At 45.4% G+C, this 18,801-nt stretch overlaps 1 protein-coding gene across 2 annotated transcripts in view; it reads left to right on the top strand.

The window, feature by feature from the left end:
- The first annotated feature begins 4,435 nt into the window (after positions 1-4,435).
- Positions 4,436-18,801, top strand: part of IFT43 (intraflagellar transport 43) — a 46,510-nt gene continuing 32,144 nt past the window's right edge. Inside the window, exons 1-3 of one of the 2 annotated variants that reach the window (XM_057428539.1) lie at positions 4,436-4,568; positions 5,073-5,162; positions 11,418-11,447. In XM_057428539.1, coding sequence (XP_057284522.1) covers positions 4,515-4,568; positions 5,073-5,162; positions 11,418-11,447 — 174 coding nt within the window. In that variant the 5' untranslated portion in view covers positions 4,436-4,514. The remainder of the gene's footprint in view (positions 4,569-5,072; positions 5,163-11,417; positions 11,448-18,801) is intronic. The other variant, XM_057428540.1, reaches the window with a different exon arrangement.

The raw sequence follows: 18,801 nt of genomic DNA, 5'->3' as shown, positions 1-18,801 counted from the left end.
GAGCAGACAGAGATGTAACAAGATCTAGTGGCTCTAAGATGATGTCAGACGAACCATGACTTGGAGTAAGGTGCAAAGTCTGAGGGCTGCTATTAGGTACCCATGGAATATATTTATGTAGATTGGGATGGATATTTCTAGAGCTCCCCAAGCACTTTTAAAATGAATTCTGGATGCTTTTCTGCTCTGGGACCGCCTCTATCCTGCATCAGGTTGGAGGTCACACTAAATGCAGTAGAACTGATTGCTTTGGACTTCAGTAATCCATTTGCTACAGTGCTGCATCGTGAGTTATTAGTTAAGATGGAGATAAGTACAGGAATTATGAGAGATTATAGAGTTCCCCAGTGGCTGGTCCTGGACCTAGTTTTCATTAATGATCTTGGCACACTGAAATGGATGTATTAATGAAATTGGCTGCTGATACAAATTTGGCAAGCATTGTAAATACAGGGGAGGACTGGGATATCCTATAGGAGCAGGTAGGCAATTTTGATGGCTGAGACCTTAGAAGTGGGATGAAATGCAATAGTACAAAATGTAAGGTTACGTTGTTGATAGCTGAGAGCAGACTTTTGGGTTGCAAGTTGGCAGCAGGGACTTACTGCTTGGAAATAACAGTGGAGAAGGATGTCAGTGTGAGGCAGGTTCCAGTATTAGGCTGTTCAATTTCTGCTCTGGGCATTGCTCTCTCTCAGCTGAGGAGGTGGGAAAGCTCCAGAGTCTTATGTGCGCTGGAACTGCCACTGGTGGCTGCAAGCAGCAGCCTCTTAACAGGTTGCACATCTTGGACACACTGGAATCCAGCTGGGCTGAGGGAGAGCCCGGCAGGGCTACTGAATGTGTGAGTATTGTAGGAAGTATTTCACACTTGGCAACAGTGGCTGGGGTTTGACAGCCTGAACTGGGGCTGATGTAACCCAAACAGCATCTGTTCTTGTGGAGATCAAGAGATGCAAATGTGCGGGCCTTTTCTGCCTATCAAAGCCCCTTCCACCTTCAAGAGGGAGGAACCTCCCGTTTGAAGGTTTGCAATTATTAGGAGATTTTGTCCTGGAACTCACATAAATAAAAGAATATTTGCAGTTGTTTCCCTCCTCCAAAAACCCTTAGAGATGGACCAAATACTTTGGGGTGTATGGAGAAAAAAGTTGCAGAAAAATCGCACTGACATGCTTGGTGCTGCCAGTGTGCTGCTAGTGTGGAGCAGGCTACAGCAATAGTCCTTGCTGAATGCTCTGCTTCCCAGTGGAAGCTTAATGTTTTCAATGAACTGGCCCATGTTGAAATCAGGAGTCTGGCTGTCCACCTGATGCGAAAACTAGGTAAGGAAGAAAGACGTAGCGCTGTGTCACTGCTTGCTACCGGAATTGCCCTGCATCCCATAAATCCTACTGCTGCTTAACAAAACCTGCTCTGAATAAGGTGATCCTTGTTTTCTCCCACAGTAGTGCTACCATGTGGGCCTTCCACCACTGCTGTAGCTTTAACTATGTATGTATGCCCTTGCTCTAAAGGTGGTCTAGGACCAGGAGCATGTGAGAGTGCTCAAGTGTGATTGCTTTCCCAGACTCTCCCGGCTTTCTCTCAGATAGGAGGAGGATCAGACACAAGCTCTATTCATAGGTCCAGTCCAGTAATCAACAGCAAACACCACTAGTGGTGAACCCTGTTAGTCCTATTCTGCATGACAGGGTTTGGGTTGAAACCAGATGGAGAGAGTCCATGCTTAGGTGTAAGAACCTGTCTGTGAAAGAAATGCCTGTGTAGTTCTCACTTGCTGTTTAGATGAGAGCGGGTGGCAGTGCTGTGATTTACAGTGAGGCAAACTCACTGAACTGGAAAACTGAAACAGTAAGTTGAAAAACTGAACAAGTAAGGCAGGCTGAGAGCTGAGAACACACCTGAAACTGGGAAAGAGAAACCCCGGCACCACGGATCCGGACAAGAAAGGAAGCAGGCACAGAAAATGGCTTTAGACAGCCACAGCAGCACCAGACGTTCATCCTGTTAGCTGTCTTCTCCTCAGTTGAGTGGAACTGCTCAAAGCTCGGGATCAGGTGCTGCCTGTGGTGTCACCAGTAGGTCAGAGGAGAATTAATCTGTTCAAAAAAGGTAACCCCAATGTATAAAGCAAGTGAGATCCATTTTAGCTACCTCATGAAATGATGGATGAAAACTTTTTTTCCATTGTTGCTCTCCCCAAGCAGGCAAAAATGTGTCAGGGTGGGTGACACATCTGGTTCCAATGAGTGGAAGAGTATAGAGGGACTCAAGGCAAAACAGATTTTAGGTTCCATTCTTTCTGCATGTCTGCTATTCTCTCTCATCAAGTATCTCTGAAGTCAGAAGTCAAAGGTCTGAGGCAAGTCTTGATTTCCCCAAATGCCTAAACATTTTCTTTCCTGCATGTGGACTTCACACTCCTTCAATTGGCCTGAGATTCCTGTCACAGAGATGGGCAGCAAGCAGCACAGTGTGCCTTGGGGGAAGCTGGGATGTGTTAGTGGGGTGGTGTCTGGGATGGGAACCCTGGGGAACAGTGAGGAGGGACCTGGGGAGTCAGTTCCGAACAAGTGAACCCACTTGTCCTGCTGCTTTGTAGTCTGTCTGTCCAGGGTGGCACCTGGTACTGGCTCCTACTTTGCCTCTGGAAGGAACACCAGGACAGCTAACTGCCTGTGGCCACAGCTGGCAGTGCACTCCTAAACCAAGAGTTCCTGCCCTCCAGCTTCAGCATACACTGCCCTGGGTGCTATCACACTGCTCTTAGGATGCTCTTTTTTCCATCAAGAAGGCCAGCTGTAAGTGTACATTTGTATTTGGACATCCTGCAGCAGCTACTACAACCTGGGGGCTGTAGTCCCCTCTGCCTCTTAGTATATATGGAGCCACATCGTTGCGGCAGCTTCTCTGAGGAGCAGACGGGAACTAGGAAATGCAGGGACATATCCCCATGGCCCTGGTGGTAAAGCACAGGGCGGGGTGGAAACTGCCCTCTGTACCTCATGAATACTTGAATCTTAGAGAAGAACAAAGCATCTGGAAGATCATAACTTCACAGAGGCTAACTAGCCTGGCTTCAAAAAAGGAAAATCACATCTCACCAAATTCCTTGAACATGTCAAGGTTTGTAAAGGGAGATAGTATCTTTTATTAGACCGATTGTTGTAGCTGGAAAAAAACAGATAAGCTTTCAGGCACAGAAACACTTCTTGTATGTTTTTTTTTTCCAGCTGTATCAGTTGGTCTAATAAAAACCTATTACCTCTGCCCACAAGTCTTATTTAACTTAATCCTTAGATCACCACAGTCACAGCACAACTACTTGAAAATGTCAGTAAGGAATGGAAAAAAGGAGAATTATTTGACACAATTTATTTAGACATCTTAAAGTTCTTCACCCAGTCCATGAACTTCTACTAAAGCTAAGCAGGTATGGAGTGAAGAGGGGGGGTCTTTAGTGGAAGGTGTTCCTGGATGGCTGAAAACTTTAGGGCGATGCAGTCAATTTTTCTCATGGCACAGTGTTAACAGTGTAGTCTGTGGTGTGCTACAGCTGTTGAGTGTAGCAGATGAATAAATGGGTGACACTTATTTAGGCTAATGAGGATGGGTGAAGATCCTAAGGAATGTCAGATACCAGAAATAGTACAGGCAAATGGACAAAGCACTGGAGAAAGAAATGTTTATTTAACATGTGGAGCTAAACCCAGATCTACTTAAAATTAATCTATGCATCTGTCCAGCCAAGAAAGGGACCAGGAGTTGTTTTATGCAGCTCAGTGGAAATCTCTGCACAACTTAGCTGGAGAGGCATACGTGTAATGATCGCTGAGCTTACATTTCATTCTTCCACTGAGTGCTCTGGGGACCAGCTGCTCTGTCTGGAAAGCAGTGTTAAAGCTAGAGAGGATTGGGAAGAGCATCAGAAGCAATCAGGAGACTTGGAAAAACCACTCTGTGAGGAGCCAGATCTACAAGGCTGGGATTATCTGCCTTAGTGGGAACTTGACTAATACAGTAAAGAGCTGGAGAAGACAAGAGCGTCAGGCAGTTTTTACCCTGCCCCTACCGCATGTGAAACTAAGAACTGATCAAAGAGTACTTACATGATGCATTGTGCTGAGAAACTGTAGCTCCGCTGTCACTGTTAGGCCAAGGTTTCAAGACCGCTAACGGGGCTGGATATCTATCTGGTTACCAGGAGCACTGAGCGTGGCAATACACCGCCGGCTGCTTGGCAGAACACCCCGTCGGTGATGAGCCAGTCTTTACCAGGTGTCCTGGGCCAGGCCCCGGGCTGCCCCGAGGGGCCGGGAGAAGCGCCGACGGGCACAGGCTGAGTTCCATGTGTACAGCACCCGGGGCTGGCGCAGGGGTTAAAGGGACAGGCCCGGCGCAGGCCGAACCCGCGGGGCGATGCGGGCCAGCGGCGCTGCCGCTGAGGGTGGCGGTTGCTGGGGCGGGCTGTCTGCCGGAAGCACCGGCGGCGGCTGCGGCGGCGGCGGCGGATGGAGGTTGAGCCGGAGCGAGCGGAGGCGCCACGGCGGGGGCTTGTTGCCGGGGTGAGCGGGCCCGGGCCGCGGTGAGGCCGCTCTGCTGCCCGCGGTGTGAGCTGGCTGTTACTGGTCGCGGGGCGCGAGCGGCCACCCCAGGGCCGGGCCCCGGTCTCTCTGAGAAGGGGCCCGTAACCGCGGCCCGCTCGCATGAGAGCGCGGCAGAGGCGGGCTCGGCGCCGGCGGCTCCCACAGCGCAACGGCGGAGGCGGGGAAACGGCATCGGCAGCGTGGGGGGAGAGCTGCCCGGGCTGCCCGTGGGCACCGCCGCGGGGCTGGGCGGTGGGACCATGCGGCAGGCAGGGCTGAGAAGCCCGCGCACCGGCCGCGGGCTGGGCTTGGCTGTGGGGTAACCATACCGCTGCAGGGCTTTAAGCACTACCCAGGGAAATGTGCCTGGTTTCACGCACAGCGTGACGGAGGAGCTGCTGCTTGCGGTTTTCCCTGCTCTGAAGGGGCTTTTGTCAGTAACCGTGTGCCCTTTGCTCCTTTGCGTTTCCTCCTGTGCTACAGGTACTAGAGATGGGCCGTCGGGCCCGGCAGGAGTTTTTTCCAGATGAAAATCCGATCAGGAAGAGTTCCCAGTCTGCTTCTCTTGGAGAGGTGGGTGGCCTGTCAGGAGAGCCTGACTGTAATCCTGCTGGTGTCTCCAGCGGACAGTTCTTCATTTCTCCTGAGATTCTTTCCCACTTGGTGTGCTCTGTCCCCCGAAGTTCATCTTTATAGAGTTGGGAGCCATGTGACTGCCCTGTCCATTGGTGTTGCCCTCTGCATGAAGTGTAGTTTTCACAGAGGGTCATATCTGGGGCTACAGTTTCTCATGTGTGATCTTTGGAGAGTAGTATCAAACAGGACTTAGGGCCTCTTCCTCCTGTACATGCGTATCTTCCATGGGTGTTAAAATATGAGCAGGCATATGATTTTGTGACATTTACCACTGTCTATGGTAGCAAGACAGAACAGAGGTAAGCAGATGCCTTATTTTTGCCATTTGCTTTTGCTAGAGCCAAGTGCGATATCTGAGATGGTCAGTATCAAGATTGTTCCTCTGTGCACAGGCTGCAAAGGCCATGCTAGAAGCCAGCTTTGCCACATCTGAGACTTTGTCTTGTGGGTAATAACATGCAAACTCGGTTCCCACTTGGCTTTGGAGAAAAAGTTTTGCTCAGACTTTGTTCTGTCAGTACCTTTTCAAAAGGTAGAAGGTGGTCTGGAGCCCCTCTTTCACAGGAGAGTGAGACAGCTCCCCCTCATACCTAGAAACGTGATATGTGAACCCTTTCCATTCACTTTCTTGCTTTGTGCTGCAGAATGGTGAAGTTCTACGTGAAAGTTTGCTCTCATGTTAGGACAGCTTCTCCAGAGATATCTCCTACTGGAAGCAGCACCTGTGGAGAAATGGATTTTGCTCCCTGATACCTTTAGATGGACAAAAGGGTCATCAGACTTGTACCTTATCGACAGTCGTATTTGTTTAAATGAAGTTGTCTTTAAATTACAGACCCACTTTGCCCTGCTGGCCACCCTGGCACTAACTGTGCTTCAGGCTACTGTGCTCAGAACCCTGGGACCTTCTGTCTTGGGAGTGGCTACTCCCTGGTCCTCTGTGCCATTGCAAAACTCCAATTCCTGACTACTATTCAGTAGCAGTTGTGTCCCAGCCATCTGTGCCAAAGCAGTTTTGTGGGGGAATATCTCTTGGAGCCCCTGTGATGCTATTGAAAACACGCTGTTATGGCTTAGCTTACAATAATGCATCATAGGCTTAGCTTACAATAATACATCATAGAACAGTTGTGGGATTTGGTTTTTGTTCTGGAGAAAGTATGGTGTTTTCTTTTGATAGGTGTAATAGAGAATCATCTCCCACCTATCTATTCTCCCCTCTTTGGGTATGCTGTAGGAGTTCAGGAGGGATTCCATGAGGGAATTTGTAGAAGGTGTAATTTAAGAAATGGAAATAGCCATAGGCCCTGTGGGTAAAGAAAGTTTTAAAGAAACCAGCTGGTTTAAGTGGGTGTAATCGTTGGTTAGCCTCCAGATTAGGGTGGCTCACTGTCAGATTGTTCTCTTACTGGAACTGGCTGTCCTAATTCAAGGACTGATTCCCTGGTTAGAAAAAGCCCAGGGCTGACTGTAACTTACTGCAGTTGTTGCTTCATAGCCATTATAATAGCTTGTAAGAGATCATAAAGGCTCCAGTCCTTGGGCACCCCCGGAGAGGACTAAAAAATAGTTACAATCTTCAAAAGCAGTGAGCTTTTCAGCAGCAGAAGGGTGAGGCCTTCCACGCCTTACAAGATTCAAATATGTTATTACTAGATCTTAACCACAGGAAGAACTGTTTGTGTCAATAGTCTCCCTTCAGACAGTTCTTTGTTGCTAAATGTTTTTGTTAACTGCAAACCTTGGAGCTACTGCAGAAGAGACAAAATCCTCTATAAATAATCCTCAGCCTTTGCTCCAGAATTGGAGGCTTCTCCTACACGATCAGATTTGATACCAAAGCGAGCATTTAATAGGACTAATATTGGTTTTTTCCTTCTCCTTACATTGGCAATCACCTTTTACTTTCCTGGAAGCTTGGCCTTGGCTTGCCATCAAGTGGTGGGTTCAGCTGTGATAATGGATGTCTCATTCAGTCATCTGGTCATCTTGAAACCTTTTCAAGGAACCTTCCCAAAAGAAATGCAAAATAAATAAAAAAAATAATTTTTCTGGACCTGGCAGTAGTGGAAGAGGCCCCATGGAATTTATTTCAGCACAGGAGGTTTTATTCTTATTGCGGATTTTGAAGACCAAGGGGTTTGTCTTAAACCTTTGCTACATTCATACCTTCACGTGCAGTTTCGCAGTCAGGATGGTGATTCTGCCCACAATAGTTCCAAAGTGTTAAAACTATTGTAAGATTTACCTTGACATTTTTTATTTTTTTTAATTCCTTGTCAATCCACCCAGCTCAAATTTCTGGTATGAACATACTGTTTGTGCTATTGTTCTGTTTTTTTTTCATGACACTGAACAGTCCAGGAAGCGTTTTTCCAGTCAGAGCAGCTTCCTTGAAGGAAGCAGAAAGTACCTGTCTATCCATGTTTCAACGTTTGAACTTATTAAAAGGGAATTTACTTTGAGGGGTGAAAAACTCATTTAACATAATTAAAAAGATCTTTGTTTTGAAGTGAATAGGCAAATCATCTGACTTGGAGCACAGGTCTTATCTGATTACTGCTGATCTCTCCTTGACCTGGACTCTGTATTCCCAAAAGAGATTCTAATCAATGGTACATCTTCTCAGCTGTGTGTCTTTTCTCATGAAAGTGTTGTTAAAACCTCCTTTCCTAGAGCATAACTGCGATCTCGTGTGCCTTGTAGCCCAACGCACTTTCCTCCGAGGTCCATGAAAACAGTACAGTATTTTAGTAACTTTTCAGTGCCTGTTGTGTGTATACATCTCCCACAATAAGTCCCTGAACTACAGCGGTGTAGCTGTAATTATCAAATCTCTATTTGATAATTCCCGTTCTTGTGTGGAAGTATCTGAATCCTCTTCCGATTCAGACCTCTAGCTCCTTAAGGTGCTCAGTAAGGGTCGCAGCGCTCTGAGTCTACCATCTGAGATGCAGAGGATTCCTGCCTTTGCCGAAGTACAAGTACTGACAAACAACACTGCAGCTATGTGTTATTTCATGAGGCAAGCAGGAACATGATTATTTGGTGGAATTGGTGCAGTCATCGTCCTCCTGCAGCAAATGCTGAACATGTTCCTGGCCTTTAGAGCTCCTTGGCAAATCAGCAGCACTTCTTGGGCACCCAAGGGAATATGCTGTAAATGGGAATTCCTAGAGATAAATCTGCTTGCTACATGCCAGAACTCCGCATTTCAAACATTCATTTTCAGAGGGGTAATTTTTCCGCTGGGAGGCCTTTCCCATCCCCTGGCTTGATGTGTTACTTTTTACTCATCTTGATGCTATCAAGTTTCTGACAAAATGGGACATACTCAAGCTGGGCATGTTGTTTGTATAATGTGAGGGGCAATTCATATAATGAGATCTGTTGAAGATCTTTGCTGTCCCATCCTACCAGGACTCCTGGACACTTTTGTAGAATAAAAGTCAAACCTCTTTCCTGGCTCTAACATCACTGCATATGACATCCTGAATGCTGGCTTGATGACATCTGCCAAAAAGCTGGCCAGGTTTGGAGCTCTTGAGGAGATTGATTTGGAAAGCTGAGTGGAAAAGCCTTTTTTGTAAAGATGTTTCAGCAAATTTTTCCTTTTCTGTGTCACAGCAAGAGGGAACTGTTTGATGTTCCATAAAAAGTCAGTATGCAAAAATATTGTAATATTATCCTGCTTCCATAGACTGTTTTCTCTTTAGACTAGAGAAACAGGACTCACCTGCAATCTTGTTCAAGACTTCCCTGCTTTCTGCCTCTTGCAATCTCAATATGAAGTTGTCAGTGTCTGTCTGGCAGCACTTTGTAGATCCTTTGAGTGGAGACTGCTTCAGTAGGCAATATGTCAGCCTAAAGGTTGAGGGTTTTCCAGGGTATGTTGAGAATATCTCCACACAGGTAGGGCAGGATCAGTTTCACTTTTTATTGGGGTTTACTCCGTAATCATCCAAGTTCCCTGCTGGTTATCTTCCCTGTGTTTCACCACAGCCTGGGGAAAGGCTCTGTGCTTTCGCTTCTGAAAATATGTTCTCTTGTTGTCCTACTTAATATTTGTAAGCTTGCCTATGTACTTGTGGTCCTTGGGTGGTACTGAAAAGCATTTTTGTGCTGTACAAAATACCTTACGATAGATTAATGTAGGTAGACAAAAGCTGGGGCCACCTCCACTGCATATTGGAAGAAAGTTCCCACAGGTGAATTTTGCAAACCAGTGATTCGGACTTCCACCATCCAGCTTACAAACACTCTGGCAGTGATTCTGTAGACTGACATCCAGGCATCATTTAAATAGGACTCAGTTATCTAATCCAAGAGAACAGCTACAAATCAATTGCTCAGGTGAAATTAATGTGGAAAATAGCTCAAAAAAGTGGTTATTTAAATGTTTTTCCAAAGTGTGTTGTCTAGCTGGATTTCTTTCCGTGCTAGTGCAGTCCTGTACCACTTGGGCTCCCTACATCCAGAGAAGCTTGGGTCAAGTTGGGCCCTGCAGAAGCCTTTCTTCTCTCATGTGGGAACAAGTGGGTCTCTGGCTGACAGACACACCCTTCGAACAGATTTTACCAGTTCGGCAAATCTGATTTCATTTATGCTGCTCGCTGATACGGACACTCTGTACCCGAGCTGCCTCAACGTGCATGTAGCCTCCCTCTGCTCCTCTCGTGGTATGACCATGAGATCAGATGACAGCACAGACATTAAGCGGACTCAGATACCAAACCACTTTAATCAGGTATATGTAATTTATTAATCACATGGTTTCCCTGTTCCACAGGAGAGATGATGCACTCCAGAAGAGAAGTCAGGTGGGTTAGTGTAGTGTTTCTAGCCATCCTGCGTGTACTCCTGGTGCAGGGTCATGAGATACCCTAGATTGTCTCCCTGCGTGATTCTGAACACTGTCATTTCTAGGATAGTATAGAGATTACCAGGTTCTTAATTGCTTCCTTGCATGTGGTGCCTAGCAAGTGGTTATCACTACTGCTGGTGTTGGCAGTCTGCTCCTCAGAAAGACAAGCTGCTTTCCTTGAATTACTCATCTACCCCATTAACAAAGCTATTCCCTTACACTATAGGGTTAGCTAAAGTTCATCTACTAAAGCTAACACTGTTGTCAGCTATGCCTGTCTTATGCTGACTGCCACAGCTTCTGCTTCCAGTGGAGGATCTAAGGTTGCCTTGAGAAACAGTAGCTTCTGGAAAACAGGCTGCAGCCTGCTACAGTATATAACACCTATTATGACCAGTCCAGCATAATTTCTGGTCTCTGTCATGATTGCAGAGCCTATCCATAGAAATTTTTCTAGTGTCCTACGCACCTGAATAATTTGGGGTTTTTGATGCTATGGGGCGATGTAACTAAGTCTGTTCTCCCTCTCATTTGGTTGGTTGTAGTGTGCTTTTCAAGGTCTGACTGCTGGTAGACTTCCCTGCCACTGCAGTCAGCCCTGCTTTGTTTTGTATTGAAATTAGTATATGCATAAATGACCGTGGATATAAAAACCTTACAATGGTGGGATCAACTTTGTACTTTGTTCAGGTGGGTTAGGTTGCAAAGCATGTACTGCAGGACAGTACTGTGTACAGTTCTGGTGTCCTCAACATAAAAAGGACATGGAACTGTTGGAACAAGTCCAGAGGAGGGCCACGAGGATGATCAGGGGACTGGAGCACCTCCCGTATGAAGACAGGCTGAGGAAGTTGGGGCTGTTCAGCCTGGAGAAGAGAAGGCTGTGTGGAGACCTCATAGCAGCCTTCCAGTATCTGAAGGGGAGCTACAGGGATGCTGGGGAGGGACTCTTCATTAGGGACTGTAGTGATAGGACAAGGGGTAACGGGCTAAAACTTAAACAAGGCAAGTTTAGATTGGATATAAGGAAGAAATCCTTTACTGCTAGGGCGGTGAGGCACTGGAATGGGTTGCCCAGGGAAGTTGTGAATGCTCCATCCCTGGCCGGTGTTCAAGGCCAGGTTGGACAAAGCCTTGGGTAATATGGTTTAGTGTGAGCTGTCCCTGCCCATGGCAGGGGGGTTGGAACTAGATGACCTTAAGGTCCTTTCCAACCCTAACTATTTTATGATTCTATGACAGCCATTCATACCAATCTTCGAGCTATTTTGTGCAGGCTTCTGTAGTTCTAACTTCTTTCTCTCTTTTTCCCTTCCTGATCCTTTTAGGATGAAGACTCTGAAGAAAAGGTTGACCATGTAAGACTAGAGGTTTTCTAGGTAGATCCTGGCTCCTCTGAAGGGGATTAGTAGGACTCATCTATTCATGTGTCTGGAGATTACCTTAAGAGGGGACTCTTGTATTGGAGAATAAGACAAAGAATAAGACACTGCGTCAGACACAGTGCCTTTCCTGCACCCTTTGTTCCAATTGCTGACATCTGTTATCTTTGGAACAGCTGTTCTTACCAGCTACTGCATCTTGTTCTGAGGTCACAGATATATACATGGCCATTGTAATGATAACTATTTTCATTTAAAAGTCAGGGCAACAATTAACTAATAGAGTACAAAACCTTACTGAGTCTAGATTTGCTGTCCAGTAGCGTCAGCTTGCTCATACAAATGAAAATTTGTCTTCAGGGATTATGAAGTCTTGCTGGTTCCCCAGAGGAGGAGGCCAGCCAGTAGTAACAAGGATGTGTGCCTTTGTATCTTCTTAATCTTTCCTTTTTTTTTTCCACTGGAATGCTAATATCTGTGATTAAAAGGATGGCATAGTGCTTCTTACCAGGCTCCTGTTACACAGAGAAAAGGAAGATACATGCTCTTTCTTACCCTGCAGCAAAGTTAAAATACATCTTGGCATTCATTTGGCATTAGAAGCCAGGGTGGTGCCATTCAGAACAACCTGAGAACAAGCATGCGTTTCTGTTAAAAATCTTTGGACCAGTTGTCTTGCACTGTTGCTGACCATGGAATTGGTGTTGTCCAGTTTTTCTGGGCTAGAGTTGCTGTCTGTGTATATTAGACGATTAAAGCATCCTCTCCCTTACTCTTAATTCCTTTTGTTGAAGCACCAGCCAATACTGGTAGCATAGTAGATTCATTTGTGAAATTTAAAGCCCTGAAAAGAAACACGTATCACCCATCTCATTAATTCTGGCCTCAGAAGAGTATGCTCATCACAAGGAGTTAAGACTATTCAGATTAGCTCAGTTTTCTCTTGGTAGTGCTAGAGATGATATTGTAGGAGAGATCCACTGGGTTTATTTGTCAGTGATGGATAGTTAAAGACTATGCCCAGAGCACTTTTCCATTTATCGGGTAAAGAGGCCTTCCACTGATGGGTATAGTTTTGGGGACTGGTTATCCAATAGAAATTTTTCCTGATAATTGATCTAAACCCACCCCCACCCCCCTGAACCAGTCCTTACAGTCATTTCACTGGAACTAATTCCACCTCCATACAGTGCCCTAAATCATTGATTCCCAAGGTCTGCTGTACTAAATGGTGGCTGGTCACATGCCACAGGCATCTTCTTGCTCCTGGCTGCTAAATTTCATTAAAACAACTAAACCAGTGTGACTCTTCCACATGAGCAATTATTGTTGCTTCAGGGATGTTACACAATGGTGCCTGGCAAGGAGATTTTTCCTTGGTATGAAGTGATCCCTGCTTTGAAACCCCTCTTGTCTGGATAATTCCTGCACCCGTATTCAGGCTTATGCTCATGGTCTCACTTTATAGTATTTTTGCATTTTTTAATGCCTGTGAAGGGTAACAAAATGGTTAACTGAGTGTTCAGAAATCTTACTGATCAGTAAGCTTTTTATAACTTAAAATACTATATGCTTACAAACTTCTGTTAGTTGTATTGTCTTTTCCAAACCAGTTATTAGTGGAACTTTACATTATAAAGTGTGATCCAAAACTTGCTGCAGTATATCCCTCCTTTAGTCATTGCCTGGCCAAGCCGAAATACTTGGCTTCTTGAATCATTTGTCCAAAGTTGGCCCTTTTGTCCCCCTGACGGCTCATGTAACCCTTCTCTGAACTCCCTTTGGGCTGCGCGGAGTGTTACAGTCTGAACTCTTCATGGATTTGGTCCCTTTCCTCTTGCTGTGCTGACGATATTCTGTGGCTGCCTGAATACCAGCAAACAGCCCCATCTGGACTTTTGATGTGAACGTACCTGCTTAAGTCCTGCCCTCCAGCCATTGCCTGCTTGGAGACTGGCAGCCCACTCATTTTGGATCTGAACTTTTGCCAGGTGAATCACTCATTTGGCTGCACCTTCCAAGGCTGCCTGGGACATGTAGCCAAAAGGCTTTAAGGCTGATCAGTGGTATAATAAAGGGTGTATCCTAATATCTCAGTTAATTTGCAGAGGCAAAATAGGCAGGAGTAGTATGAACATGGCTGTGAGCCAGAATTTTGCTGGATACTCTTCCTGGCTTTGCCACGGATTTGCTCTGGGGCCTTGGAGAAGTCCCTCCTCTATTTTTCTTTAATCCCTGTCTGAAAGGAGGACTAGAGCTTTATGCAGAAGAACTGTGGGGATTCCCTAAACACAGATCCACAGGGGGCTTTTGATCCCTTACACTCGTAGCAAAATCCGGAGTCTGTATTAGGTGCCTGTGTAGTGTGTGGACAATCTCACGATGGGTCTGGGGATCTATTAGGGTGATAAAAAGTGGCTGGGAACTGGAGTGTGTCTGAAACCCTGGCCTTCCATGGAGATCTGCCCCATTCTGAGAGCTCTGGGAGCGCATGTCCCTCTGCTAGCAGTGAGTGATCCTGATCCCTGTTGTGTGTTTGGTTGCCTTCAGCAGTGGAGCAAGGTTTTTCTTTGCATTCAGGGACTTCCAGGGATGGAGGTGTTCATTTGGATGTTGAAGCCACATGCTTTATACATAAAGATTAAACAGTCCATCTCCTTTCCGAGCTGCAAGATACCGATTTTGTTGTCCTTTTCCTCCTACTGGGAGATGTATCAACTAATGTTTATACCACATCCCTGGAGAATATTATATGTAATGACAAAGCTATGAGCTGTTCTGGGTCAGAGAAGGCTCTCAGTCCTTTCTTCTGAAGCCGCTTTGCTTTGCAAATGGAACTGAAAGAACTTTGGGGCTGCAGGGAAGGACTTTCTGACTGAAGCAAAACAACAGTTGAGTGGGAAGACATCTGTTCCAGTCCTGATGAATCTAGCCGGTGCCTTGTTCTGTAGTTGTGCTTTGGTCCTTCATGGACTGAAGCAGTGAGAGCACCTGATTTGTGACTGATAGGTGAATGCAGACCTCTGTGGCTCTGTATCACTCAAAAGATTGAGTGACAACATGCTTTAAGGCAACAGCTGGAAAGAGGATTTGATGGTCTGACCTTTTCAGAGCTAGCACCCAAGTCCTTCTGTAGTTCTAGTTCCCAGTACTTTTAAAACAATTTTGGTGGGAAAATGGGAAGATGCTTTTTAGGTTAAGACATGTCAGGAACAATTGTTTTCAATGGAATGTTTGTTGGAAGAACTATACAAAAAATGTAAGAACCTAAAGTATGAAGCCAACTGTGGGCTTAAATTGCTGGGTTGCCCAGTTCACTGGGGTTGCTTGAGTGAGTGTATTTGCATCCTAAAATATAGCACAGAAGGATGCAGAGACCCCCTGGTGAGAAGCAACCTGCACTCTGCCTGGGGAGATACCAGTTTGGTTACCATAAGTACCTTAAGCTAGATTGTTTCCAGACTCAAGCTGACTCACATGGATCCTGTTTGCAGGTGTGTCTGCACCTGTGGTGTAGACATGGCCTGGGGCTTGATATGATCAGCACCTTTAATCAAACTGGTATTTTCCTGACCCAGTTCTTACCCTCACACAGTGGTTGGCACCCAGCTCCACACTCTCATTCCATTGTCTGGTCTGGTTTGGATCTGCAGAGCAGCCACCCTCCAAGTACTCTTCCCCACATCCCTGGAAACTTAGGAATATGAGACTGAGGAGCCCAGCACTGGCTACACTCAGCTGGGTGCTTTCTGGGGGACCTTATTTGTGTAAAAATAATCACAGTCATTTAGGCACTGTCCAGCCACTCTAGTTCAGAGAGTTCTTGACTGAAAAAGTCATGTGTAATTGTAATTAAGAATTGTAAAATAGCCGTTTTTGTATTTACAGCTTACATTGCAGTAAGATCTAGAGAGCGTTGGTGCATGATTAGGAAAAAAATTTCCTATTCCCGAAGACCTTATGGTCTGACAGAGTTGTTTTTCTCTAGTGTCCTGTTCTCCCCTGTGATCTTCAATTTGTAGAAGAGCCCTCACCAGGGGCATTTTGTTTACTGCGCATTGCCAGGGTTTTGCCTTCTTAGGCATACAGTTTGGAGTGGAGTAGATAGCTCTTGAAGCAACTGGAATCTCCAAGAACCTGGGAGGGTTCTCGTGAGGCAGAATTTCCTGTAGCTGTTGCACATTGTGAATGCCCTCCCTTTTGCATGCTTGTCCTGGGCTGAGCTGAATTTCTCCCTCCATATCCCAGAGTTTCTGTCAGCTGTTTGGATTCTTGCATTCTGCAAATAAACACCCACCACCAAAGTGAACCAGCATCCAAGAAAGCATCGGCTTTTTTACCTGCTTCCATTTTACAGGGATTGTTTCTTTTTCCCCAGTGGTCTTCTGTTGCTTGTAGAAATGCTGGACTCCCAGCCTGTTCCTGGGGACTGCTTAGCTGGAAGGTGGCCAGATTCTCCAGGAGGAATCTCAAAAATGCAGCTGAACTTTTGTTCCCTAATTAGGCCAACTTCCCTAGTGTGAGCCCCAGCAGTGCATGGCCTGGAGATCCCCAAGGTCTTGCACTGCCTCTACTCCTGTGCACCCTGAGTGGCCGGCCAGCAGGGCAGTTATTTTCAGCTTTCTGAGCTTATCTGCTAGCCTTTTGATGACATCTACTGAAACAGCACTTCTAGTCAGCCATGTTTCCCAGCCTTTCTAGTCATATCCTTCCTGCTTGGCTACTTTGATGTGGATTAGAGACAATCCCATTGAAAATAATACTATTCAAAGCTTTTCCATACATTTATGCCATGCTTTGAGTGCTCCTGGATCCACCTGAAGGCAACAAAAGAACTGTAGGAGTGATGGAGATGGATGTGGGAACATGTCTGACAGTATGTAGCACAGGGTAACAGCAAACTGAGAGATGCTTAGGAATACTGGAGGGGCATCTCCCTCTTAACTATGGGTTGTGAGGGCATTCTACCTTGGTAACTCCTTGCTCAGAGAATCAGATTATTGTCTGCTTCTTCACTGTTCTGATGCAGTAACTCCTGAGACAGGTTAAGCCAAATGCTGCAATATGACAGCTTTCATAGCTGCCCATGTAAGCTGACTAGCTAGCTGACCATTATTTTAGGGAAAAAATTCCTAATAGCTGCTTAACAATATGAGCTGCAGCTTTACATGCTATGATAGAGAATATTTGAAGCCCCCCAAGAACTTTCTCTGTCTCAATAGCACTTTCCCTAGTAAAGACAGGTCAGTGACCATGAAGGACAGTTTGTGGATGAAATGGAAATCCATTTTTTTCTGCTAGGCATTTAAGACATGCAGAAGTCATCGGAGGGTATTTATTAAAATGAGATATACTACTTTAAACTGTCTGTGGACATGATGAACAGGGCTAGCAGAGACAGGTTGTTCTTTGCAAAAAGCCAAGGCTTGCATAGATCTTTAATTGATCCCTTTTTGACATCATATATTCTCTGAAATCAGTATAGACTGTGTTATGTGGCTGCTTGGAAGCAGTAGGGCTGTTTGACTTACAGCTCCTTAATTGACAGCAGTCAGAACTAGTCCATCAGGCCTGGTTTTGGAGATTTGTGTTTCCTCAGTCAGGAGAGTCTCAGGCAGCTGTCTGGAGAAGAGGAAATTTGAGACTCGCCATACTTCTTTCTTTCTGCACCATGGTCAATATTGGATAAACACAAGGCACCTACATACTGTATAAAATCTCACAGTGTTTGTGTATTGGGCAGAACGTAGATCCCACACATTTTAGAAGATGTATTACATGACAGAAAAATTGTGTGTCCTCTGTTGCATGCTGCAATGTCATTTGAGTCCCTGCTTCCCTGTACAGAGAGCTCACTGTTTCAAAGGAGTTGTCATGTTGATGAAGGTAAATTAATCCATATTTCCAGACCCACCTGAGAATCTGAGTGACCCAACATGTCTGTAATCTGTGTTGTAGTAGGTCCTAAAAGAAACTTTGCTGGATCTTGAGGATCCAAAGACACACAGGGTAGTTGCTTCCATGAGGAAAGCAACATCCAACTAGCACCTTCAAAACTGCAGACATGATCTGACAAGTAGCCTGGAAATTTCTGCCTTAATGGGGAAGCCAAATTAGAATTCTACATCTGTCTGATAAGAAAGGGCCTGACTACAGATAAAGAAGAACATAGAGTTTCTACTTTAATGCAGGAGCGATGGAATTCAGGCCAGTCATTCTTCAAAGGGAGAGATAAAATTCTGATTATAGTGGTAGTATGAAAGTGTTGGTAGGAAGGTGGCCTGAGAAATACTGGCAAAGTGCCATCACAAAAATGGTGAACTGGATTTCTGAGGAAAAAAAAAAAGAAAAAAAACAAACTAAAAAGCTGATCATGGCAATGTTCCTTGAAAAGGAGACTATCTGCAGAAACTAAGGTAGAAGAAACCTTCTGGAGGTGAATAACTGACAAAGCTTAAGTGGGAAAGCAAACCACAGCAAGTGGTTAGTTAATGTGAAACAGACTGAGCAGCATGATCTGAGAGAGAACACTGTTGTCAGGAGGTGGTGGAATCTGTGTTTTGAACACCAACATGTTTTGGTGGACAGTTCAGCTTTTGCATTTGGGAACATACATAAAAATCTTGCCCAAATAATATGTAAGTACCAACAAGTTCTGATCATTTAAAGCCCCCAGTCTTTTTCACCAAAAAGGTATGTTCAGGAGCACATTTGCTCCATTATGGAAGAACAGTGTACTCTTTCTGCTCTGCTCTCTCTGGGGTTGACATTCTTCCCACTTTTTGCCTCAAGCTCTTGCTTGCAACTTCAATGTCCCTAACTGTCACCACGTTATGACAATGTATGACATTGCATTCTCAATTGTAAATTATGCTGAGGTTTTGGAAATGTTAAAAGTATATGAAGGTAGGTGTATTTACTTGACAAAAGTGCATGTGGCATGTGACCTTATTATGGCACTTTCCAGGCAACTAACAAAGAAAAGCTATTTATCCTTGACAGTTAACATTGTCTTTCCTGTTGCTTGTGCTCCTGTAGACAGTTCAAAAAGAATTACCTGATTTATTGCAAGAGACCTGTAGGTATATGTGAGGTGTTTGTCAGGGTCTGACAGACATTCAGGCTTTCCTTGTGTGTATGATCATAGAACCACAGAATAGTTAGGGTTGGAAAGGGCCTTAAGATCATCTAGTTCCAACCCCTCTGTCATGGGCAGGGACACCTCACACTAGACCATGTCGCCCAAGGCTCTGTCCAACCTGGCCTTTAAACACTGCCAGGGACAGAGCATTTACCACTCTCTGGGCAACCCATTCCAGTGCCTCACCAC

The sequence above is a fragment of the Pezoporus wallicus genome, unplaced genomic scaffold (assembly GCF_028554395.1).
Source record: "Pezoporus wallicus isolate ANWC-B61680 ecotype Strahan unplaced genomic scaffold, APGP_CSIRO_Pwel_v1 contig_3486, whole genome shotgun sequence".
Taxonomy (NCBI): Eukaryota; Metazoa; Chordata; class Aves; order Psittaciformes; family Psittacidae; genus Pezoporus; species Pezoporus wallicus.
Note: the sequence above shows the minus strand (reverse complement) of the source record. Positions and strands in the feature narration are given on the sequence as shown.